The sequence below is a fragment of the Rhinoderma darwinii genome, chromosome 9 (genome assembly GCF_050947455.1).
Source record: "Rhinoderma darwinii isolate aRhiDar2 chromosome 9, aRhiDar2.hap1, whole genome shotgun sequence".
Lineage (NCBI taxonomy): Eukaryota > Metazoa > Chordata > Amphibia > Anura > Rhinodermatidae > Rhinoderma > Rhinoderma darwinii.
The window spans coordinates 60,179,341-60,205,777 of NC_134695.1; the positions used below are offsets into that span (position 1 = coordinate 60,179,341).

Here is a 26,437-nt window from a genome sequence, read left to right on the forward strand (position 1 = left end):
GAGATGTGTAATGCTTCATCCACCCTGTGGTGGCGCTGCAGGTGAATTGAACACTTGTTATCAGGATCCCTCACAAATTTCACCTAATCGCTGGGGGGGTCTCAATCAATCATCTAATCTATCTCTGTAATATCTATCTATCTATCTATCTATCTATCTATCTATCTATCTATCTATCTATCTATCTATCTATCTATCTATCTATCTATCTATCTATCTATCTATCTATCTATCTGTCTTGCATTATTTGACATGCCATCACTTTTACAAGCGTGTTTTCTTGCCTAAGCTGTAGATTTTATTTTAGCTATAGGTGAACTTGCCGTGCAGATTAGTTATAACATCTGTTTTCTTACATTGGCGTGCCGAGCCAAGTGCTAAGATAGTCCATGGGGATATATTTGTGTTGTGAGAGTTTCCATGGCCGCCACCTGCTGTCCAGCGGAGGAATAACATAGGATTTTCTGATACTAGAATTCTGAAGGTGATTAGGATGGAACATCATTCTGGTGTCTGGGTGATGAGGGAGCTGCAAAGCACAAGTGGAATATTAACTAATGAATAAGAATACATGTCGTAGTACAAACTATATATGCTCAAGACAGATACAGCACAGCACATAAGGGTTTTATAAATGGGTAAAATATTTAGCCCTCATTCACACCGTGCAGAATTGGTCAGTATTTTGAAGCCAAAATCAGGAGTGGATAAAAAGAAGAGAAGAAGAATACATTTCTCCATAATATTTCCCCTGTGTTTAGGGTCCAGTCCAGGTTTTGGCTTAAAAATACTGACCAAATGTGTGCATGAGGCCTTACAATAACCCCTTTTAGGATTGCAATTTTCTCTTCCAGATTGTAATTGTGGAGTGAATCACCAGGGGTGGACAGAAGGTGATCTGGGCCCCCCAACCTTATAGATCATTGGGCCCCTTAGCAACCACTATAGCCATAATATACTTCGTTTTAACCCTTAGCCCTTAAATGGGTTATGTGGGGACCGAAAATTATTAGCAGTGTAGTCACTGCCGTATGTGAATACACTGGCTAATATACATTCCGGTCCTCTATCACGCTAATTCTGAGATTTCCACAGCGGGGCGGGTCCCATGACAAGGAGTCATATCATCATCATCATCATCATCAAAGAAGACTGTGTAACTAGACTTCCTGTCCCCTGGCAGCGCTATAAAAATCGATGAAAATCTCAGAATCAGCGCCACGCGGGACCGGAATGTATATTAGCGAGTCTACTCACATACTGCAGGGACTACACTGCTAATCATTTTCAGGCCCCACAACAACAATGGGTTGTGAAGATAGTCATAGCCTTTAAAGCTTTCTTGGTACCTGGGCTTTAAGGGGCATTCCCACCCTGATATCTCTATTAACTCCTAATGCTGTAAATTTTAAACAACATTTTCAAGACATTGACCTAATTCTTCCTTGTTTTCTTGTGTTTATTTTGTTTCTTATATGTCTGTGCATGCCCAGTCTAATCTTTGGGCACTTCCCAATTACCTATCCCCTTAAGCCTAACAAGATACTCATCTATATATATATATATATATATATATATATATATATATATATATATATATATATATATATATATATATATATGTATAGCGTGCCCTTTCCCCAATGGCACCCTAGGTGGCTGCCTACTCCGCCGTGCCTAAGCAGTGATCATCACCATATGTTATGATATTACATTTTATGGGATCTATAAACACTATGAAAATATAGTCTTCATTTAGATTTTGAGGTTTCTCTATACATATTAATATCTTAGTGTAGCTCGTAGCACTGCTCTTTTATGTGCACAATTTTAAATGCTACCCTGGCACCCCCTATAGCTATGCCACTGACATACCCAGGGGTTGTCCACAGGATAGGTTATCAGTAAATGATCGGTGGGGGTCCAACACCCGGCCGGACCCCACACCGATCAGCTGCTCTGGCTGCCTCCGGGCACCAGATGTCCATGCGGGAAGCAGATGGATCTGGTCACAGAATAGCAGCCGTGCTGCAGTACTGTTCAAGTGAATAGGAGCAGAGTTGCTGTTCAGAAGCACGGCCGCTATGCAGTGGTCGGAGCCATCTGATTCCGGCTCCAAATACTGCATAAAGCACCCGGAAGCAGCTGATCGGTGCGGGGTTCGGTTGTCTGACCCCCACCGATCTTATACTTATGACCTATCCTGTGGATAAGTCATGAGTTGTCCTTGCCTGGGCAACCCCTTTAATGCCCAGGTATGATATAATATCCCAGCTGTGAGATGGAGGAGCTCAGTTTCTTAGCTGATATAGTGGTTTGTGTGTTAATAATCGCAATCTGCAATTTGAAACCCTACCTGTGATGTATTATTAATGTCTCATCTTTTTTTAAATGTAAGGTCCATTATAAAGGTTATGTAATAGCCAGACTGGCAATATTCCACAATAATCATCTATCATTAGAGATTACTTAACTGCAGGAGATAAATGTCCTTCTGTGATCAAAGGAGGAAACTAAACAGTGCCGAGTTATTACGACTATGGAATTAACAATAAGAAATTACTTTGCTCATAGTCAATGCAAATATGAAAAGGGAACATTCACAATAGAAAATCTGACCCCCTCCCACACACGCAACACAAATATATTGTATTACATAGGGGCTCCAGCTTGTTTGGGTTTCGACAGTCCATTTTTATACAACAATGAAGCAACTTTGCAAATAGTCTTGATTATAACTATCCTACCGTTTTGTGTATACAGCTCCTATACACATATATGGGTCTCCATGGTTACAGATTACAAACAAACCTGTAGAAGACGGAGCAGAGTGAACTATACAACACCTTCAATACAATATTGGTTTTTGCCAGGGTAGTACTCAATGAAAACAAGAAATCAATACAAGAAGTATTTTTTTGGGCTTTCTTAACAGAAGCATTATGAGTGGTGGAGCTTGTTTTTGGGTCTATTAGTAATGGAAATAGTTGACCTAAAGGGGTCCGCTTGCTATGTGATGAGTACTTTTTTTTCCCAGGGCATGGGTTGGTGTCCTTTCCATGCCAAGGACTCTGCCGATATATATATACATTATTTTTGTTTTGTTTTATATGTGCTGGCTCCATCTCCTGGATTTGTCTGCTAATACCTTGATGTTACCCTTGGAGTGTGTATAGTCTATACTTTTATTTTATGAGTTTTAGAATCTACTTACAGAATGAGTATGTTGCGAAGAAGCCATTTGCCTGGACAGAAGAGTCACTGTGAAAATTTACCAAAAGAGAACGGGTAGAAGATGTGAAATCCAACTTGGGAAGGTGACCGCATTTCTTGGCTTGTCTTCGACCATCACGAAGGAGGAAATAGTCATAGGAGCAGCCTGGTGATGGTTCCAAACTAAATGGAGCTACATGAAGTGTAATCTGCAAAAGACAACACCGGTTTACATAAAGTATATTCCCATATAAAACATTTACAGCACATCTACGGAATATACCATAAATGGCTGAAAGGTGCAGATCCCACATTAGCGTTAACCCCATTTGCCCGATGCACACCAACCATATTCCCTATAGAAGTCAATGGAGAGGTGGTGTAAATGTTTTAACTAGAAAACCCTTTTAACATAGCCCTAAAGTACCTCATATACACGGAAATTCGCTGAATGTTGTCAGCCTATCATTTACCTTGTTCCCAATGGGTGCAGTTAGGACCCACACACAGGTCATTGAGTTAGGGTATTTAGAGGGAAATTGTGGAGTTGAAAAGTTTCCGGTTGTACTGATTAAGGATCCACCACACTTTACTGAAAAATAAAAGGCATAATGAAATGGCTTAATGTTACCAGCTGCCATGAATAAAGACCTTGTCACATGCATATGGCTGAACTTAGTGTCAACTTGTCAATGGTGTCCATAAAATATAACCGCAAACAGAGAACCAACCCTAGTTTCCAAAACATTATAGCGTAAGGGCATTATCTCCAAAACTAGCAATGAAATGCCATCACACCTCTGCATTGCCCCATTATAGTCCCGCAGACCCCTTATAAAGGTAAAGGGGCCATTAGTCTACCTCAGGAGCAGGGTACGACTAGAACTACAGCACCACTATAGAGACATTCAAAGATATAATAATAATGGGTCCTCTACAGTGTCTGGGAACAGGACAGGCAGATGGATAAGGAAAGAAGATGGACAGTCACATATACAGGAGAAAAGTACAGACATAAACACAAACTACTGGGACCGCTAGCAATCAGCAACCTGGCAGCCAGTGTTAAATTTCTCTGCAGCGCCACCACAGGGTATAATGAAGCATTACATGGTTCCGAATTAAAAATAAATGAACTGTCCATATAATGAACAGACATGCCAGGTCCTCCAGAGATAGAGAGAGATGCTCTTTCTCCACTCTGACTAATAGATGAGGGTCTTGAATGAAGGACTCCACTCTATTACCTCAGAATTCCCTAATACAGTATTTGAAAATAGGTTTTCAAAACCAAACTATCCTTTTAAGTACATCATGTAGCCCAATTTGAGTACATTAAAGGGGTATTCCCATCTCGCACATTTATGGCATATCTACTGAATTCCACAGTGCGTTTCACCTCTGGGACCTGCACCTATCTAGAAAGAAGCCTCCTGACCCCCATCCTACTTTCTGCCGCTGGGCACCAGCCACTGACTGACAAAGTGCATTTTGCTACACTTTCTCCGGAACGCCAATAGGTGTATGAGAAAGTTATGGAAACAGTGTAGCACAGCGAGCTAAGCTGTTTCCGTAGCCCCCGAGTTTCAAAAACAGCATAGCTCGCTGTGAAATACTGCTTCCATATCTCCCATTCACTTCTATGGAAGTTCTGGAAACAGTGTAGCAAAATGTGGTCGGCTGTTTTCCGGAAAACCTGGCCACCTCGTAACTCAAAAGGCAAAAGGTAGGACGGGGCTCAGCCGGCCCCGTTTAGGAGATGTGCCATAATTGTTGGAGACGGGAATACCCCTTTAACCGTCAAAATTAAAGAGCATATACATGACCAACCTTATTGACTATCACATACATTGCAAGTTTTAATATTTCCATGCAATGAGCAGCACAGGGTTTGTACTCACTCGAACTGTATATGGCCTTAAAGCTGCTTCCAATCCCGGAGCCGGTAAATTCTATTTTCACAAATTTTCCAGAGGAAATCCGTGAAAGTGGGAAAATATTTCCGCAGGTTTTGTTGATAAGAATGGGGGATTCTCGGCTGATTCCATCATACACAGTAACAGAGGCCCGAGCACAGGCTGGGGAGGATTGAATGCTAAATGACTCAAACTGCAGGAAGACCTAGAAAAAAAATGAAAGTACCGGGTTATTCTGCTAATCTGTATACCTAAACCTATAATCTAAGGAATTATGACATTGTCATTTTTTTTTTTTACTGAACACAATGGTAATCTGCTGTACTACACGGCTCAGCCATCACATATTTATACCAGTACCTTGTCTTCTGGCACCCGGATCAGCCACACACAAGTGGTTATGTTCTGATTCTTTTTGGACTCCCATGAAAATGTACCATGTGCATCTGGCAGCAGGTAACTACAGATGTCTAAAAAAACAAAAAACTTATCAAGGTATTGCATTGCCAAGGCCTTCCTCCTAAATGACAGGATCATAAAATGACAGTACCCTGCACTCCATGGGGGGTAGGCTCTGCTTGTCTGTATGTCCTACTGTCCCCAACAGGAAGCAAAAGGGGTAGGATAACGAACACACTGGAGGGAATTCATTAATTAATTTGCGCCAGTCTTTTGGCGCAGAGGTGACAAATTATGACACACGCCATATTTACGCTCTAATTTATCATTATTATCATTTTCATTATTCTCGGCACTTAGGAAAAGTGTGAGAAAAGTGTCTGTGTTTTAGTTGGAGGGGTGCAAAAAACAGTCAGTGCCAGAAACTGTCCCATAAAGCTGCGCAACTGTAATCCTGCTCATAACATGCGCGTCTTAATAAATGTGACGCATTTTACTCCAACGCACTTCAGATTAAAGCAGTTGTCCGTGCACGTGGCGGTTTTTCATGCTGATGACCTATCCAAAGGATAGGTCATTAGTATATGATCGGTGGGGTCAGACACTCATACCCCGCACCGATCAGCTGCCGGAAGCAGATGTCAATTGAATAGGAGCAGAGTTGCCGGTGCTCAGAGGCAGCCAGAATACACACCTGGACCCCACCTGTTCCAGCTGCTTCCAGGCACCGGAATTTATGCAGTGGTCGGAGTCGGAAGCAAATTGCTCCATACACTGAATAGCGGCCGTGCTGCAGTACATTCAAGTGAATAGGAGCAGAGCTGCAGTAACCCAGCATGGCCGATATACTGTGACCGGAGCCATCTGCTTCCGACACCGGCCACTGCATAACTTCCAGTGCCCAGAGGCAGCTGGAACAGCTGATCGGTGGAGGTCTGGGTGTCAGACCCCCACCGATCATATACTGATGACCTATCCTGTGGATAGGTCATTAGTATGAAAAACTGCCCCGAGCATGGACAACTCCTTTAAGACCGGTGTATGAAATGCCATTGACTGACTGGGAGATGAAGGAGAACTCCGGAAGATGCTGATGTAATCACACTGGGTTGTAGGCCGAGAAGGAGACCAGGAGACTAGAGAGCAGTCCCATAATATATTTAGTTTGACGCTCCCTGGTCTTGAATGAATAGATATTGACTGGTCTGTCACAAGTCGAAGAGCCGGTTGTACTGATTAAGGATCCACCACACTTTATTTTTGTAATCGCTCTCTCCATCTGGTAGCAGCAACACATTGATCACCTCCAGAAAGCTTCCTGTAAAAGTCAATAGCCCTCCGCTGTACATTTACTTATCCTGTGGTCACTACGTCAATACAAGTCACTCAACCGGGGATGCTCACAATTATACAAGAGGATACGTTCTCTAACACTATTATTCATCTCATTCTCCACAACTTAACTGCATTCGTAGAGTTTGTTGATCTTTGAAACATCCAAAGAACTTAACCCAACACGTTGACCGATCAGAGCATGGGGGTTGCCAGTCGGTTCAAGGGTAGGTTTTCCGGTATCACTTGCAAAGGCAAACCTGTAAGAAATACAGAGACGGAGTGAAGATTATGAATACAATACTTATCGTAAATATCTGGTCTCATAATGCCACATTTACATTGTATAGATAAACTGTACTCTCTTATCGGCTGCTCTTTGAGACAAAGCTAATAAAGAAGAGTATTTCTACCAGAAAATGATTTATACATGAGTACTGTATCAATGTACAAATATAAGCACTAGAGGGGATACGGAGCTTCAAATCACCTGCAAAGACAGTGGCTCCTGGCAAATCATATGCCAGTCTAAGTAAAGGAGTTAGTTGGAGTGATTTGTGCCATATTAATTAAATTAATTTCAAATAATTTATGAAATTAATTAAAACATTTAGCACATTTGGACTGTCTAATAGTCAGAAAATTAAATCTACGTCTGCGATGAGCAGGTATAGAAATGCGTCAAAATTTGCACCATTTTCTGGTTTCTTCATAATATATCTGTCTAAAACTACAATTCCTTGGAGACCATGCCCACTTTTCTCAACACTTTTACACTTTCCAAGTTTTGCTCAGTCTGTAGCACCGTTTACAGGGGTACTGTGTGGCATTATTTACAGGGGGCACTGTAAAATTATTTACAGGGGGCACAGTGTAGCACTATCTACAGAGTGCACCATGTGGAACTATCAACATGGGGCACAGTGTTGAACTATCTATAAGGAGCACTGTGTGTCACTATCTACATAAGGGACTATGTGGCACTATCAACATGGGGCACTGTGATGCACTATATACAAGGGGCACTGTGTGGCAATATCTACAGGCGGCACTGTGTGATACTATCTACAAGGAGCACTGTGTGGCACTACGGGGGGCACTGTGGCACTATCTACAGGGGGCACTGTCTGGCACTATCTACAGGGGGCACTGTCTGGCACTATGTACTAGAGGCATTGTGTAGCACTATCTACAAGGGGCTCTGTGTGGCACTATCTACCAGTGGCACTATCTACAGGGGGTCACTGAATTGAAATATCTACAGAGGGCACTGTGTGGCACTTGTATACATAAGCCTCGGATTTCTGCAGCGGATCCATTGGTCGGATTTGCCTATGGCAAATCTGACCCGTGTGACCATAGCCTTACTGCTGGTGTACAGCTCAGACCTTCACCTGACGGCAGACCAAGGTAAATGGACCTTCACTAATAGCAGTTGAATATACCTGGTATACAGTTAGCTCCTAAGGTCCCTTCAGTGAAAAAACAGCCGCTATAAATGCTTTTCTAATCTGGTCACATCTTTTCTGAAGAGATGGGATGTATCACCTTTAGTCCTAAACCTGCATCTTTATCCATTAGGTCACTAACAACTTACTTGCCATAGTGTAGAACAGACAAGTAATCATAAGGTACTCCTAGGTTTTGGGTGCTCATTTTGTAGAAATTGCGTTCTTTGTCTACGAAGAAAGAAGACAACATTGAATAATAAATGTGCATTCTGTCCCCTAGTTCAACGCACGTGTCCCCCTAACAAATTGTTTTTTTTTTGCAAAAGTAGTAAACCAAAAAATAACAAAAAAATATATATATGAATTTGGTATCGCCGTAATCGTATTGACCCGCAGAATAAAACGAACATGTAATTTTTACTGCATGGTGATTGTTGAAGAACAAAACCCAAAAAACAATGGGGGAATCACAGTTTTCTTTTTCCCATTTCATCCCATTACATTATATGGTACAATAAATGGTGCTGTTAAAAACGACAACTTGTCCCACCGAAAGCAATCCCTAATATAGCCGACCGAAAAATAAAAGTTATGGCTATATTCAGTCAAATCGGACTCATGTAGTTAGTTTTATCTTCAATACATATTAAGGGGGTTGTCCACTACCGGACAACTGATCCACCGGATAGGTCATCAGTATATCATCGGACGCAGGTCCGACACCCGAAGCCCACACTGATCAGCTGCTCCGGTGGCCTGTGGGCACCGAATGTTATTGCACATTATGCAATGTACGGAGGCAGTTGGCTCCATACATTGCATAGCGGCCATACTGCAACTCGGCCGCTATTCCATGACCGGAGCTATCTGAGAATTGTTCTTCTGTATTGATACTAAAGGATCATACAGATAGACTGCCAAAATATCCATTGCCCGTGGCAGAAGCGGACACAGAGCAGAGGGCACCCTGGCAAGTACAGTATATGGGCGCATACCTCTCGAAAACGAGCTCTCTCTCAAGTCTCCTTCAAGATTTATCAGTTATTGCGAGCCATGAAATGTATTAGCTCAATCCCTTACATGCAATCTAAGACATTAGGAAGTGGGAGTCGGACCCCCACCGATCCGATATTGATGACCTATCCTAAGGATAGGCCATCAATTTAAATTGCCTGGACAACCCCTTTAAGCTGGTACTGGGCCCTCTTACCTCCTCGTCCCCTGTGCGGCTGGTATATCTGCCCCTAGCCTGCGGATAACATAGCTAGTGTATCTGAAGTGGACCTATTACTACAACATATCTAACTCCAGAGAGAAACAAGCATCATAAATGGGACTGGGACATAAGGTGAATGCACGGGGAATGATCTACTGCCTGGTCATACCTTGGTTGATGTTTCCCCAGTTGATGCGGATGTACTTGTCTCTGTCGCTGCGGCACTGCTCATGTTGGAAGCCCAGAGAGTGAAGTAGTTCATGTTGTATTATACCCCAGTGCAGACATCCTGATTTCATGAGGGACAAGTCTTGTGCACCTCCTACACGCCCAACATAGGACCAGCACCTACAGGAGAAAAAATGAGACGGCAGTGAAATGTTATCATCAGCTGATATAATGCCACAAATTAAAAACTTGGTTTTAAAGTGAAGCCTTTACAATAGGAGCAACTTTAAAGAGGAACTGTCACCGCTCCTGACATGTGTGTTTTGGTAAATACTTCCCCATGAAATAACAATTCTAGAGCATTTTTTCTTGGAACTCTGCGTTGTCCTGTTCCTCTGTTATTCCTCCTGGAAATTTATGAATAAATTGACAACTGGGTGTTATCTTGTCCCTTGTCAACGGGGCGTGTCCCTACACAGTCTGAGACTGTTAGAACTGATTGGACATTGTCATGCTGTGTAGGGACACCCCCCCAACTCGTAACACCCAGTTGTTCATTTATTCATACGTTTCTAGGAGGAATAACAGAGGAACGGCACAATAAAGAGAAAAGAGGCTAAAAAAAAATGTATTTCATGGGAAATATAAGTATTTACGAAAACATACATGTCAGGAGACATGGACATTAATGGATTCTGCCGGGCCGTATGTGGTTTTACCAGAAACAATAGCTCAGCATGCTGCGCTATTGTATCCGGTATTCTCGGCTGGATCTATAACAAAGGGCCCCTATCGGAGCCTCCAACGCAACGATGTCAATGAGGCCTAGGCTTTCCTCCCCCTGGTGCAAAGATTCAGCTGGTTGTATCTGAGTAGCCTGGCCATGACAGAATGGATTTTGGTGCCCCTTTCCTTGCCACTTAGCACCTGGGGCACATACCCAGCCAGCACCCCCTCCCCCACCAGTGTATAATAATATAACGTCATCATAATAAAATGTCAACATTGTCTTATTCTGGAGTACAGTAAGATCAGCAATCACATCTCTAGCATTTCAGCTCTTTGAAGATTAAAACCGCGTGGCAGCCATTGATTGCCTCCAATTTACTATTATGAAAGTGAAATGGTGTTTAATAAAGCGTGCGGCATGAAAGGGCGAGGGATGACCCCAATCAGAAAGAGAAGGAGTCTTTGTTATATTGACCAACTCATCAATGTCCGGATTGGTAACAAGCAGCGCTCTCTCGTCGTGTTGAACTTGCTAACTCTCAAAACTGCGAATAAATGTATGGGCTATAGAGCCGCTGTATGGACCTTAAACCCTTTCTATACGTCCTACTAGAGCGTATGTGGCAAAACAGATGAGGGCCTATTAATTGGGATTCTCTTCCATACACAAGAGAGGAGAAGCTGTTGCAAAGTCATTCTGTAGGACGGCTGCTGCCCATAAAATACACGGACACCTATTGATTTCAATGTAATGCTTCACTTTCCAATGAGTCCTTCCCCATGACAACAACAAATTGTGAGGGAGCCTGATCAATAAAGAGGGTAATGTGAAAGGGCAAAAGTGAACAACCCCTTTAAAGGTGTTTCCATGGAGAGGGGTCTCTTAGGGCCCTTTAAAAGCGTAAAGATGTGCCCATACATTTAGATGGAGAAATTATTTTCGCCTTTAATACTCGTGTGAATAAGCCCCTACTGGAAACGTATTAAGCCAAGCACTCACCCATCATAGGGACAGATCCTCAAATAACTGGGCTCTCCATGACGTGAAGTGAACCGCACACATGTAAGAACTGCTACCTCCTCCATGGCAGCTTGGACGAGCGCCTTCTCCTCCGAGGCTGTAACCCATACATTTCTTATTACTTATTCAGAACGATAAGATATAGCCAAGGACTTCATAGACATAAGTGGAGAGACAGGGACCTACTGTAGTTATGTGACAGGGTGTAAGGTACATGGACCCAACCGTCTACTGATTTTGACCAGAGACAAGATTTCCCTTTACAGTTTACAGCGTTCCTGTTCCTTCTGACAGCAATGTCTCCTTGTAGCATGAACCGGGAGCTGCCTGGATGGGGAGGAAGTAAGACGCAACACTAAATAGTGTCCCCGGGCTCCGCAGCAGCTGTAGGGTTTGCCGCCATGGTATGGACGCCATGGATTATAGCTGTATGATACATACCTTGGTTTGAAGATAAAATGTCGGTGAAAATATCATCACTGGGATGTGTCGGATCTGTTGGAAACATTGCTAAAGGTTAAGAAATGTTAGGCCGACAGTCCTGGGAATTTACTTAGGCCATATTCAGACGTGGCAGAATTTTTCCGCTGCAAATGTTGGGGCAGATTCAGGCCAATTACGCAATGAATCTGCACCAACATTTGCATATTTGACAGGTAATTCAGACGTTGCAGAAAATACTGCGGACTTGCCACAGATTTCAGTTTTTGTATTGCAAAGACTGACATCCGCAGTGAAATTCCGCTTCTTCTCCGCAATGGAATGAGCATGCTGTGGAGGGAAATTCTGCACCGCAGCCTAAATTCCGCAGTTATTTTCCGCAACGTCTGAACTAAGTTTCCTAAAAATGTATAGAAACCAATGTAAAAAACGGCTGCTGCAGAATTCCACTGCGGACTGTCCAGAGCGGAAATCACCAGAAATTCCGCCACATGTGAATGTGCTCTTACAAGGTGTCACTGACCTGACCCCCTGGATCTCTCCTGCGGATTCTGGAATAAATAGTGAAAAAAAATCTTAAAAACACAAAGAAAGGTTTTCCTATGGATATGCCTACATCAATGTCATCTTAGGGTATGTTCACACGCAGTGGTTTCAGACGTAATTCCGGCGTTTTACGCCTGAAAAAATGCCCCTAATACGCCTACAAACATCTGGCCATTGCTTTCAATGGGAATTACGATGTTCTGTTCCCACGAGCCTTCATTTTACGCGTCGCTGTTAAAATACGGCGCGTAAAATGACGGCTCGTCAAAAGAAGTACAGGACACTTCTTGGGCCATTTTTTGAGCCGTTTTTCATAGACTCTATTGAGAACAGCTCCAAAAAACGCAGCGAAAAACGCGAGTTGCTCAAAAAAGTCTGAAAATCAGGAGCTGTTTTCCCTTGAAAACAGCTCTGTATTTTTAGACGTTTTTTGTGAACATACCCTTAGGCTATGTTCACACGGAGTATTTTGGGGGAGGAATATCTGCCTCAAGATTCCGTTTGGAACTTTGAGGCAGATATTCCTCTCCCTGCACGCCGATTTTCGCGGCAATTATCGCGCCGTTTTTCGCCCACGGCCATTGAGCGCCGCGGGCATAAAACAGCGAGAAATACGCTTTCTCCTGCCTCCCATTGAAGTCAATGGGAGGTCGGAGGCGGAAGCGCCCGAAGATAGGGCATGTCGCTTCTTTTTCCCGCGAGGCAGTTTTACTGCTCGCAGGAAAAAGACGCCGATGCCTCCCATTGAAATCAATGGGAGGCGTTCTCGGGCCGTTTCTGCCGAGTTTTGCGTCGCGGTTTCCGCGTAAAAAAACTCGGCAAAATACCCCGTGTGAACATAGCCTTAGGGTGAATTGACACAGGATGAAAATGCTGTGAATTTTCTGTTAGAATTTGCGCACGGAAAATCAGCTGCGGTAGCAGGCAAGCGGATGTTGTGGATATTTGTAGCACATAAATTAACCTGCGGTGTCGTAAAATGAGCATGGATTTGTAACAGATTTTTTTTTGTTAACTTCAATGGGGAAGTCAAAATCTGCAATCAAATCTTACTGCGGAATTTAAATGAATGCATATATTTTTACCTCTTACAAAATTTGCAGAGGCAGATTCGCACGATTCGGTGAAGATTTTCTGAAATTATCTGCAGCAAACGACCTGCGTGGACTTAGGGTATGTTCACACGCAGTAGCAAAATACGTCTGTAATTACAGACGTTTTTTACCAAGTCGCGTTTTTCGCGGCGTATTTTACGGCCGTTATTGGACCTGTTTTTCAATGGAGTCAATAAAAAACGGCTCCAAAAACGTCCCAAGAAGTGACATGCACTTCTTTGACGCGGGCGCCTTTTTACGCGCCGTCTTTTGACAGCGACGCCTAAAATTACACCTCGTGGGAACAGAACATCGTAAAACCCATTGAAAGCAATGGGCAGATGTTTGTAGGCGTAATGGAGCCGTTTTTTCAGGCGTAATTCGAGGCGTAAAACGCCCAAACATGGGTGTGAACATACCTTTACCCTTAGGGTATGTCCACACGTAGTGACCAAAAACATCTGAAAATACAGAGCTCTTTTCAAGGGAAAACAGCCCCTGATTTTCAGACGTTTTTTGAGCAACTCGCGTTTTTCGCTGCGTTTTTGGCGCCGTTTTCGCGGCATTTTTTATGTCCGTTTTTTTAGCTGTTTTCATTGGAGTCTATGAGAAAACAGCTCCAAAAACGTCCAAAGAGGTGTCCAGCTGTCAAATGACGACGCGTAAATGACAGGTCGTCTGCACAGTACGTCGGCAAACCCATTCAAATGAATGGGCAGATGTTTGCCGACGTATTGTAGCCCTATTTTCAGACGCAAAACGAGGCATAATACGCCTCGTTTACGTCTGAAAATAGGTCGTGTGAACCCAGCCTAAGGGTATGTTCACACGAGGGCGTCCGTTACGGCTGAAATTACGGGGATGTTTCAGCCTGAAAACATCCCCGTAATTTCAGCCGTAACGGCATGTGCAGGCGCTTGAACGCCGCGTCAATTACGGCCGTAATTAGCGCTGCTATTCATTGGAGTCAATGAATAACGGCTCCAAATACGGCCAAAGAAGTGACAGGTCACTTCTTTGACGCGGGCGTCTATTTACGCGCCGTCATTTGACAGCGGCGCGTAAATATACGCCTCGTGTAAACAGACAAACGTCTGCCCATTGCTTTCAATGGGCAGATGTTTGTCAGCGCTATTGAGGTGCTATTTTCAGACGTAATTCGGGGCAAAAACGCCCGAATTACGACCGTAAATAGGCCGTGTGAACATACCCTTATGTGAAGAAACACAACCTGAAATTACTGTGCCCACATAATGCAGTGTTCAAATAATACTGCCATCTAGTGGCCACATAATACTGTCATACAGCAACCAAACTACTACCAAGCAATTTAAAAAGGGTAACTAAACTTTAAAAAAACTTCTGACATGTCATAGTGACTTTCTATTGTGCCCGTACAGAAATTGCTCGGGTTTCCGAGAAAAGCCGATCAGGAAAATAGCGGCTCAGCGTTCACCAGAGTTCTTCTGCTGCTTCGTTTTAGCGATCGGTGGGGGTCTCAGTGCTCGGACCCCCACCGATCAAAACTTCTGACATGTCACTATGACATGTCAGAAGTTTTTGGAAAGCTTAGTCACCCTTTAAATATAAAATGAACGCATATTTCCTAATTTATAGCGCCATTCTGTGCGGAAATAATATCAGAATAGAAGCCCAAATGGGCAGAGTGTTTCCGGGTTCTGCAAAGAAATGCCATAAATTGCCTAAATAATGGCCACCAAAGGAAGAGTTGTAAACTGCCTAAATAATGAGACCACAGCAAAAAAGGGGAGACTGGATATATGACATATGGGATATGTAAATCCCTATGGACATAACCCACATCTATTTCTTAGATATATGTGAATTGTGTCCCCCCTGCAGACATGAGTCCAAATTGTAACAAAATTGATCGTCAAATGAGATCAAAACTGGTAAGGCAAAAGTAGAGTAGTTGGAAATTAAAAGTGACAACCTGATTAGTAGCCATGGGCCACTACTTTACTTTTTATTTGCGCCATTTTTTTAGCAAATCTCCTCCACAGTTTTTTTTTATATGTGTGCCCATGAATAAAAAAAAAGACAATGAAGAATAAACCAATATATGGAAAAAGTACAATCACCAACAAACTCCATACAGAAGCGATAAAATACCATAGAAAAAAGAGCCTAAGAGCTTACAATCTAATTATTATTTATATGGCGACATCCTCTTCTGTGGTGCCAGACAACATGGTACAAAACAGGGAAAAAAATATAACGAAAATGTCAAAACTACGGCAGAAAAAAGCAAGGACAGCAACAAACAGGAACAAGACAGGAGGCACAAGAGCTTGCAATCTATTGATACATCACAAAATAAACCAGTTTCCCAGGACTAATTTTGAATATGTGAAGTTGTACCCGGAAATTAGAAGCAACTGGCATGTATATAGAAAGTAATGGGCATCATACAGACCTGCCGGGGGTTTCCTGCACTCAAGCCTATGATGGAGATTATAAAAAGCAGAAGCGAGGGCGACATTGTGATGGGTGGGTGATGAGAAGCGTTCCCGGTCTTTATATAGCAGGAGTGGGAGGGAGAGATGTGGGCGATGACACGGGGTGCATTGATATGGAACATGATGATAGGTGGATAATGGGGGGGGGGGGGGGGGGGGGATTGTAATAACTCAAGTTTTACATGAAGACAGTTTTTTTTGCTGTCTTGTGGTTTCATTCGAACCAGAGCCAAGAATCATGTCGGAGAATATTTCTAAACACCGGTGCAAGTAAAAAATGGTGGCATTACCCGTAGTGACCAATCACATTACAGCGCACATTTACTGGCAAATGAGAGCCCGACTGGTCTTTGGCGCTTGCTTATTAAGCTTTCTTAAAGGGGTATTCCCAACTTAGACATTTGGGAATATCTAATAGATACGGGTCCCAGCTTTAAAAAACTATATATAACCTATATTGAAATTGGGGGTCACTTGACCCCTGTTTTGCCTGGAGCGGTGGACGCAGGCTGCCGATTTCAGGCGTGGACCAGAGGAGAGGGGGTTGCTCATGACATATTCTGTGGATATGCCATAAATGTCTAAATTGGGAATACCCCTTTAAAGTTTTTTTTCTCCCAGTTTTATATAAATAAAGTTATATCTATTTGAATGAACATGTAAATGAATGTTTAGATTATATATTGGAGAGGTTCTTTTTTTTATTAGAAGAGTCGCACAAAAAGAAGTTAGATAACAGGGTGGTCCACTGCTGGGACCTCCAACAATCGGCTGTAATCTGCTGGGGAACCTGCCACCAAGTGTTGAATTATCCTACAGTGCCACCGCAGGGGAAATAAAGCATTACAGAGTGCCCTTTAAAATGAATGGGCTGTCTGTGTAATGCGTAGACCGGACAGGTCCTCCAGAGAAAGCGACGCTCTTTGTAGCCACTCTATTTGATTGGTTGAGTTCCCATATGAGGGTCACCGATCTGCTGACTCTGAATGTTTAAAAATTTTGGGGGGGGATTTTTGTAAAATGTCATAAGTGGTATCGCCCCAATCGTAAAATAAAGTTACCATGTTATTTAAACCGTAGGGGGAACAACATAAAAAAACAAAACACAAAAAACAAAGTCGGTATTGCTTTTTTCTTGTTTTCAATTTACCAACCCAAAAAAATAATAGAAGTTAATCAAAAAATTATATGTACCCAAAAATGGCTCCATTAAAAAATATGACTCGTCTCGCAAAAAAAAGGGCCCACATTCGGCTATTTTGACCAAAAAATAAAAAAATGATTGCTCTTGGACTGCGGCGACAGAAAAAAAATATGTATTTGGTATTGCCGTAATTGTACCAACCCATAGAATAAAGATAACTTTTTTTTTTTTGCTTTATGGAGAACGGCATACATTTAAAACACACAAAAAAAAAACAATGGCGGAATTAATGTTTTGTTTTTATATATTCCCCCCAGAAAGACAAAAAGTTGGAAGCGCCCGTGTGACTATCGCATTTCCAAGATAGTTGAAAATTTTGCGATAGCCACAAGGTCACAATTTTTTGCAGCATAAGGATTAATAGAAGTTACATTGCGTCCTCGATTTTCAAGCAATTTGTGTACATCATTTAGTCGCCGTGCAGCTGGGGCCAAAATCCTGAGCAAAGAGAAGCTGCTGGGGATGGGAGACTGAATAGGGTCACCTTTATATTAAAAATCAAAGATCAAATTAAACTCTGTGGGTTTACGGGGCAGTACAAATATTGTGGTGCTGTGGACAACAGCGCCGCTGTTGTCCACAGGCTGTGTTTGGTAATGCATAAACTTGTATGGATCTAAGCTGCAATTCCACCCACAGCCCATTAAGAGTGACGCTGTTTCTAGAAGACAGGATCCATGATTTTTCACACCGCTGTAGATATAATTTTTTCACAACCTGGCTCTCTTGCCATTACTCAAAATGGCGACACCACAGACAACAGTCAGCAATTCCCTGCCTGGTCACATGACTTCCGGCGGTTTGCCCAGCTCACTACTGCAAAGCGGCGGGGAGGACTTTGGAGGTTGCACCGGAAGTCGGGTGTTCAGAGCTGTCTGTTCCTCTACTTCCGGCGGTGATAATGCGAACTCACCCGGCCTGTGAAAGGAAGTAAACATGGCGTCTGTGTGGGATGAAACCGAGGTAAGAGGGGAAAATAGAGGGAAGCGAAGTGCTGTAATGGCTGCTATACCTTTCAGGAGTAGTGATTGCAGAAGCCGGTCCTCAGAAGAGGCAGCCATCAGGCCATGGTGTACTAGTCCCAGGCAACCTGTAGTCATGCTGCTCCAGCCACAGCAGCACAGAGTGACATGTCTTGCCGGGACTTATAGTTCTTCATTTAGTGATAGGTCTCAGGCTGTCTATTTCTGGATTGGCCTTGAAGGGGTTGTCCAATATTTTTTTTTTATCCCTTTCAGGAGGGGGGGGGGGGGGGGTTATTACAATCACAATCTAATATACATACCATTATCTATCCTCCACCGTTGATTTGCACCTTTGCTTGCTGTCAGTGAATTGAGTCGTTGTTTACATCCAGAGGTTGTTCGTTTCATGCCCACCTAAGGCTCATTACATGTCAGAGACCTCTGATGAACTGTAATGAGCCCTGCACCTGCACAAGCCAGCCTTTTGGTGTAAGCCAGCATGTTTCAATTCATTGACCGTAAGCAGAGATCTTAAAAAATGGTGAGGAATTGAAAGCAAGTATATAAGAAAGTTGCAAAACATTTCATCATAAAGCCCCCCCCCCCCCCGCAGCAATGTCTGATCCTACATACGCAATGGTGCGATCATCTGCAGCTCTGTGAGTAACAACCAATCAGATTCTTGCTGTCTTATTCCTGTGATGTTTGCAGAAAGGAAAAAGTGATCTGATTGGCTGCTATCGGCGACTGCTCCAATTAGATTTGCACTAGTTTTCATACATGAGTTCGGGGGTTTCAGTTTGCAGAAATATGGGCAGTAAGGCAAGGGTCACATCACGTCTAAGCATCCTGTAAAGACGTCCAATTTGGCTCTGTTCACATCTGCTAGAGAGACCCAGTCGCAGATTTTGTAATTATTGCTGGTCAAAATATAGCAGCATGCAGCACTATTTTGTCTGGCAAAATGACAAAATCCATGATGGAAACCTGATGGAACCCATTTAAAGTGAAAGGTTACCGTTGGGCGCCATTGCTTTCCGTCATGTGACTGATCCGGTGTGTTTTTTTCTCGTCGTTCTGCTTCCGATGATGGAACAGAACACAGATGTGAACACAGCCTTTGATTTTTTTTTTTTATCATGTCTAACTGGATGTTGCAATAGGATGCCTATACCCCCACTGCATTTATGTGTGATGTATGTGTCAGGAAAGCTCCCAGCGCATACGTCACACGTACTGATAGGCTTCCATTATACGATCTACGACCAAAAGAGTGTTCTGTTGGGCGGCATACGTTGGGTATACAATTTTTTTGCTGGATAGAATAGCGTAGTAGACTGCGCTAATATATATCCAGAGTCATCTAGTAAAAAAAGTATATGTTAAATGTATGCATTTTTTAAACATGGGAGCCTATGGGTGAGGGATGCCACTTTATGGCATCCCTTCAACGGATACGTTATGGGCCTTTCAATGGCTTTTCACGACGTATCAGTTAAACGGATCCCATTATAGTCTAGGGTGACGGATGCCACTGTTAAGCATGCGTCACAGCCTACGTTTAACGTATGTCGAGTGCCTTTCCCAGCATAGACGTCAAACAGAGACTAAAAAAACGCAGTGTGAAAGGGGCCCATCCTGTAGCCATTTACTTAGGACGGTCTCCGTTTGTCTGTCCTGTCACTGACATCGGCTGATTTCAGGGGTGCCAGTAGAAAGAACTGCACAACCAGCTTGTCTTTGGGGGTACCTGCAGTCGGAGTTATTATATTGTATAATATACCACCCAGTGTCTTCTAGAAGTTGTAGGTTTTTGGTTGAGGATGATGATGATTATGGATTACCTGGAGAATTGTAGTCATGGCGTTCACTCTCCATCTGTCACATTACAGCAGGATGGGGTGGGACAAGAAGTCCTCAAGATGTCGACCGAAGAAATTATCCAGAGAACCCGACTCCTGGACAGTGAGATCAAGGTGCGCTGTACTTGTAATATCACATTTCACATATACAATTCCTCCAATATCTTGGGGAGTTTAGAATATACAGATGGTTATATATGTATGTAGACTATACAGGCCTTCTTATTTTATATGATTTGTACTTATATATTGCGTACACACTGCTGTGTATATGTGTATATATATATATATATAATTTTAATTGCCACCCAAATATTATTTTTGAGTGCTGTTATGTGATTGCAGGATTACATGAGTTGTTTGTCGGCTTTAACCATAGAGACACATAGGTCTTCATATGAGCTGCAAGCACAAAACGGTAGGAGATTTATACTCCAGACTATTTCCAAAGTTGCTTCATTTTTTTATTTTAAGTACATTTGAGCAATAAAGAAGGGGTTACAAATGTGTACATCTCCTTTAAGCTTTATCTACATAGGACTGGAAAAACCCATTTCCCCCTCCGCCCTGCATTAAACACTTACGGTGCTGGCAGCTGGCCCTTAATGCGAAGTGCCGTAAATGTATGGTGCAAGGATTGAGCTGGCTAAGGAGCTGAGCCTGCGCCATCACTAGCAGGTGTCATCTTTGTCATACAGCTAACACCCTGCTGCAACGGGATTGGAGTTCACTCCAATCCCGGCCATTTAACCCCTTAGATGCTGTGGTCAATAGCGGGAAAACAGATGATTTTGCTGGGAGAAGCCACTGCCAACCAAGCAGTTCCCTTTCTGCGGCCGCTGCAAGGGAAATGTAGTATTATATACCGGCCATTCAGACAAATGGCTACACATGTAATACAAGGACGGCTTGAGTCTGCTAGAACGAAAGCTGCTCTTTACAGAGAAACTCTATGTTCTGGCTGATAGAGGGTGGTCCCGAGCGGGAGACCCACCCTATATGATGTCCATATGCTCTAATACAGTCTCGGTGAGACAACCTCATTAAAAACAATAAAACCTGTAACAATGTGCACTAAGCTGCGGTAAAGGGGTTGTCCACTGCTGAACAACTGATGACCTATCCATCTATTGTCGGTGCAGGTCCGACACCCGGACCCCGCACCATTAAGCCGCTCCGATTGCCTCCAGGTACCAGATGTTATGGCCCATTATGCGATGTATGGCGCTGGAAGCAGTTGGCTCTGTACATATCATAGCGGCCGTGCTTCAGAGCTATTCAGTGGCCGGAGCCAACTGCTTCCAGCATGTACGTCCGGTGCTCGGAGGCAGCCGCAGCGGCTAAACGGTGCGGGCTCTGGTTGTCGGACCCCACAGATCATGTACTGATGACCTATCTGGTGGACAGTTCATCAGTTGTCCAGTAGTGGACAACCCTTTTAAGTAATAAACGGCGACTGATAGTTCTTACATATAAAATTGACAATTGTAAGAATCCTGTATAATCGAAATGTAGCAGAATAAGGTGTACTGCATATGTAACCATCTATATTATATCATTGTTTCAGATCATGAAGAGTGAGGTTCTACGTGTGACGCACGAGTTACAAGCCATGAAAGACAAAATCAAAGAAAACAGTGAGAAAATCAAAGTGAATAAGACTCTTCCTTATCTGGTGTCCAATGTCATTGAGGTACGATGTCCTCCGAGCCGGAACCCCAGCTCTATGAGCTTACAATGAACTGGTTATGTGTAAGGATCATTCTTTTCTTCGCAGCTGCTAGATGTGGATCCCAATGACCAGGAGGAAGATGGAGCCAACATTGATCTTGATTCACAGAGGAAGGGAAAATGTGCAGTAATAAAAACATCTACCCGACAGGTAACAACACACAGAGCAGACGCTTCTACACTATGGAGTAGATCTACTAATGTGGTTACGACAGTTTCTGGCATTAGGATGAATGACTGCCACCGCTCCCATTCATTTCTATAGGGCTGCCGAGCTCCGATCAGATATTTATCACCTATCCTATGGATAGGTGTTTAAATATGGATTATGGGAAAACCCCTTTAACTAAATGGCATATTGGATCTGAGTCTTGCTACCAGAAACTGTACCTCGAATAAAAAAATATTAGATGATGATGTCACCAGTATCCGTATATGACAAAGCAAAAGTTCCGCTGTAGCAAGAGGTTTGGCGGAAGATGACGAGTGTAAGCAGTGGATAGGGTGATGTTAAAATGCATACAGTGTGTCTGGCAGTCCCATAGAGAATGAATGGAGCGGCAGCGTGCGTGACCACCGGTCTGTTTATTTGGGACACTCAGGACCCTCGACTCTTGATCTGTGGGGGTCCCAGCGATGGGAAACCCAGCGATCAAACACTTATCACCTATCCTCTGAATAGGTGATTACGTTTTACTGGTGGGATTACCCCTTTCAATTACGTATTTGAGTATTGACTACATAATGGGAATGATCGAAATCTATTTGTTGGATGGATCTCACTAGACCAGCATGGTTATAATAATAAGTGCACAATATAACTATGTGCATATAGAAGACTGAATTCTGCTCTGTTTTTGCACCATGATGACTTGCTAGGTCGCGATAACTCTGTAGTGTTACCTGAAGTCCTATGGAAAATCATAGATACCAGATAACAGCCTATTGGGTCAACTGACAAACTCAGCTCTGCTACATCTATAAGTGGATGAGATGTATAGGTTAGAATGCGATTTTTCACTATGCTCCTTTTTTTTTTTTCACCAGACGTACTTCTTGCCAGTGATTGGTTTGGTTGATGCCGAAAAACTAAAACCTGGAGATCTTGTGGTGAGTCCGGTCCTTCTGATAATTGGGATGTTTAAAGGTGTATTCCCATTATATAATGTTATGGAACATCCTAATGATCTGTAATAATGTTAAGATGTTATTGAATAATTTAGTTCAATATGAAGAAAGAAAATTATATCAACGTGATAAACACTGTAAAATGTCACATTTATCAACAACGTAACACTGATTTAGTAGAAGACAGAAATGGTTTTCTCTGTCCTTTCAGGGGGTGAATAAGGATTCCTATCTCATCCTGGAGACTTTGCCTACAGAATACGACTCACGAGTTAAGGCCATGGAGGTGGATGAAAGGCCGACTGAGCAATACAGTGATATTGGTGGTCTAGATAAGCAGATTCAGGAGGTGAGGATTATAGCACATGACTGTATTGATACTTCTGGTTATGCACACACAATACTGACCATTAAACATATTTAATGCAGCTGGTAGAAGCCATCGTCCTACCTATGAACCACAAGGAGAAGTTTGAGAACTTGGGAATCCAGCCCCCTAAAGGTGTGCTCATGTATGGCCCCCCTGGGACAGGGAAGACCCTCCTAGCGAGAGCATGTGCTGCTCAGACTAAGGTAGGTAGAGAATGGACATATCATGGAGTAGAGGGATGATGATGATGATGATGTAGTTAGTAGTCATCGAGATTTGTCATCTTCTTTTAGGCCACCTTTTTGAAACTCGCTGGACCTCAGTTAGTTCAAATGTTTATCGGAGATGGAGCAAAGCTTGTTCGAGACGCCTTTGCCTTGGCCAAGGAGAAAGCTCCATCTATCATTTTTATTGATGAGCTGGATGCTATTGGAACAAAAAGGTTAGTTTTATCATTCAACATGGAGTTCAATTAAAGGGGTTGTCCACCCAACCACCATTTGTGAAGCCATCTCACTTGATCATGAGCTGCATTGTGTTCGCACTACATCATTGTTCCGGGTGAAATGTAGTATTACACGGTGCCAACCTAAGTTAGTGGATTACCATGTGGCTACGCAGAGTCAGGGATACTTTCTGCTGTAACAGAGGGGTCTTGATCAGAGTACCTCCTCTCTGATGTCCATATGCCCTAACAGGGCTTATCACCCAGGCCTGTCTTGGGTAGACAACCTCTTTAACTTATGTCAGTTTACCAAAAGACCAATGTCTGGCATATTACAAAAAGTTCCTTTGTGTTGTAGGTTCGACAGTGAAAAGGCTGGAGACCGAGAAGTGCAGAGGACTATGTTGGAGCTTCTAAACCAGCTGGATGGTTTTCAACCCAACACCCAAGTTAAGGTACAAACCCATCTCTCGTGTATCCTTAGCTGTATGTCAGCTTTTATATATATATATATATATATATCGTATATATTATTTTATATGGATATATCGTATATACTTTTACTATATTACATGTCTTTTTAGAAAGACTACAAAGTTTTGTTTTTTTGTTTGTTTTCACATGAAACAACTCTTTTACAAGTAAACAAAAACATCAAAGCAAAAAGATCATTGTCAGTTACGACTACAATGTTTTTATCTGTTCCCTATATTGCTGTACAGGTGGTCGCTGCTACAAACCGTGTAGACATCTTGGATCCTGCACTCCTCCGTTCAGGGCGTCTAGACAGAAAAATTGAATTCCCAATGCCCAATGAAGAGGCCCGAGCTCGAATCATGCAAATTCATTCCCGCAAGATGAACGTTAGGTATGTATCAATGTCGGTGGTCGTAAAGAACAGTAGTAGTTGAAATCCGAGTTCTTTGCGAAAAAAATATTTTTCTTTTGGTCCTAGTGGAGGCGCTGCAGTCCATTCACTCAGGAAACCGCTTCAATGTTTGTAACTGCGTAATGTAATTAAAACTTTTTAATTCTCCTACAGCCCCGATGTCAATTATGAAGAACTTGCTCGCTGTACTGATGACTTCAATGGGGCACAATGTAAAGCTGTGTGTGTAGAGGCGGTGAGTAGCGTATCTGAAGAGTTTAGCTAGGAAGGAGTGAATAACTTTATGTACCGTCTCTTTAAATAAAGTCTTTATTTGCTGTGCAGTTGAGGGCAATATATTGGTCCCTGTAATCAGCCATTTTAAGCTGGGGAAAGCCAACCTTGTTGTTTGTCAATGGGGTCACTGACAGGAATTCCAGGAAACTGGTCAGTGATAGCGGCGACACTTTTTTTTGGTTTGGTTTTAGAAACTTAAGGCTGGATTCACACGAGCATGTTCGGTCCGTAAACGACGGAACGTATTTCGGCCGCAAGTCCCGGACCGAAGACACTGCAGGGAGCCGGGCTCCTAGCATCATAGTTATGTACGACGCTAGGAGTCCCTGCCTCGCTGCAGGACAACTGTCCCGTACTGTAATCATGTTTTCAGTACGGGACGGTAGTTCCATGGAGAGGCAGGGACTCCTAGCGTCGTACATAACTATGATGCTAGGAGCCCGGCTCCTAGCGTCGTACATAACTATGATGCTAGGAGCCCGGCTCCCTGCAGTGTGTTCGGTCCGGGACTTGCGGCCGAAATACGTTCCGTCATTTACGGAAGTAACATACTCGTGTGAACCCAGCCTAAGACTTTATATCTAGTAACCCTTTAAAAAGATGTTGTTCTTAAAAATCCCATGAATGTTGTTGGAATCATAGATCATTTAGTCGTGGTGTGAAATGGTGAGGTTTTATTGATGTGCCTATGACCAGACAAGATTAACAGGATGATGTCACATCAAAAAAATAATAAAATAAACATTGCCTACAACCCCAGCACTTTCACAAAACTTTGTGTCATAGAGATATAGCAGAAGTTTTCATTGAGGAGGGTCTGGATGCTGAAACCTCCTTCGTGGCTGATACAGAGGCGGAATCGCTCACATAGATCATATATGAGCCCGTCTTCAGCCGAAAGAGGAGAGCCAATCAGAGCAGAAGGTGCCTCTTCGCTTCAGCGATGGTTGGAGTTTCAGCACTTGGACCCGCACCGATCAAAACTTCTTATATGTCTCTGACCTCTCAAAAGTTTTGTGACAGTGCAGACGCTCTTTAATTTGGCGCTCAACTATCTTGCATTGGTCTGTTCTATGGAATGAAACTATTTTGTGCTTGATTTCGAGGACAAGTCTGTACTTTTATGTGACCTTCTGTTACCTTATTATTGTAGGGTATGATTGCTCTGCGCAGAGGTGCCACAGAGCTGACGCATGAAGATTACATGGAGGGGATTTTGGAAGTCCAAGCTAAGAAAAAAGCCAATCTGCAGTACTATGCGTAGACCCCCCCCCCCCCCCCCCCCCAACATGGGGAGATCAGTGGCGAGTCCCACTGTTTGTTGTCAGGACTGTTTACTTTATGTTACAGGAAGAAATAAACCAGACCTCTTTAACTCTTCAACCTGCCCTCATGCTGGAATCTGTGCTGCTTATATCCCCCATTACTATTATTAACAAGCGTCTTCTGATCAAATGCGACCTACACCTCATATCTGATCATTATAAGGTTGTATGCTGTGAGTTTTCTCCCAAGTCACCGGTTTCTAACCCTTCTTCCGTGTAATTTGGGTCAAGTAAAT

The 26,437-nt window shown here is 43.0% G+C and overlaps 2 protein-coding genes across 3 annotated transcripts; one reads left to right on the top strand and one right to left on the bottom strand.

The window, feature by feature from the left end:
- Nucleotides 1-275: 275 nt before the first annotated feature.
- Nucleotides 276-18,157, bottom strand: LOC142660861 (low choriolytic enzyme-like). Of its 2 annotated transcripts, none has more exons than XM_075837821.1 (13): nt 17,928-18,157; nt 12,410-12,437; nt 11,887-11,940; nt 11,632-11,772; nt 11,425-11,542; nt 9,697-9,875; nt 8,458-8,539; nt 6,993-7,120; nt 5,490-5,599; nt 5,115-5,334; nt 3,687-3,805; nt 3,215-3,422; nt 276-529 (listed from the first exon to the last, which is right to left on the bottom strand). In XM_075837821.1, the coding sequence occupies exons 4-13, from the start codon at nt 11,756-11,758 to the stop codon at nt 489-491; spliced, it is 1,332 nt and encodes a 443-aa protein (XP_075693936.1). In that variant the 5' UTR covers nt 11,759-11,772; nt 11,887-11,940; nt 12,410-12,437; nt 17,928-18,157; the 3' UTR covers nt 276-488. The 2 variants fall into 2 exon arrangements, with proteins under 2 accessions (XP_075693936.1, XP_075693935.1); XM_075837820.1 differs by lacking the exon at nt 17,928-18,157 and adding an exon at nt 15,964-16,047.
- PSMC3 (proteasome 26S subunit, ATPase 3) lies at nt 18,041-26,259 on the top strand. The gene is made up of 12 exons (XM_075837822.1): nt 18,041-18,173; nt 20,068-20,151; nt 21,605-21,730; nt 21,815-21,919; nt 22,816-22,878; nt 23,108-23,245; nt 23,326-23,469; nt 23,560-23,708; nt 24,070-24,166; nt 24,434-24,579; nt 24,754-24,835; nt 26,030-26,259. Exons 1-12 carry the CDS (start codon nt 18,147-18,149, stop codon nt 26,138-26,140), a joined length of 1,272 nt encoding a protein of 423 aa, XP_075693937.1. The 5' UTR covers nt 18,041-18,146; the 3' UTR covers nt 26,141-26,259.
- The last annotated feature ends 178 nt before the right edge of the window (nt 26,260-26,437 follow it).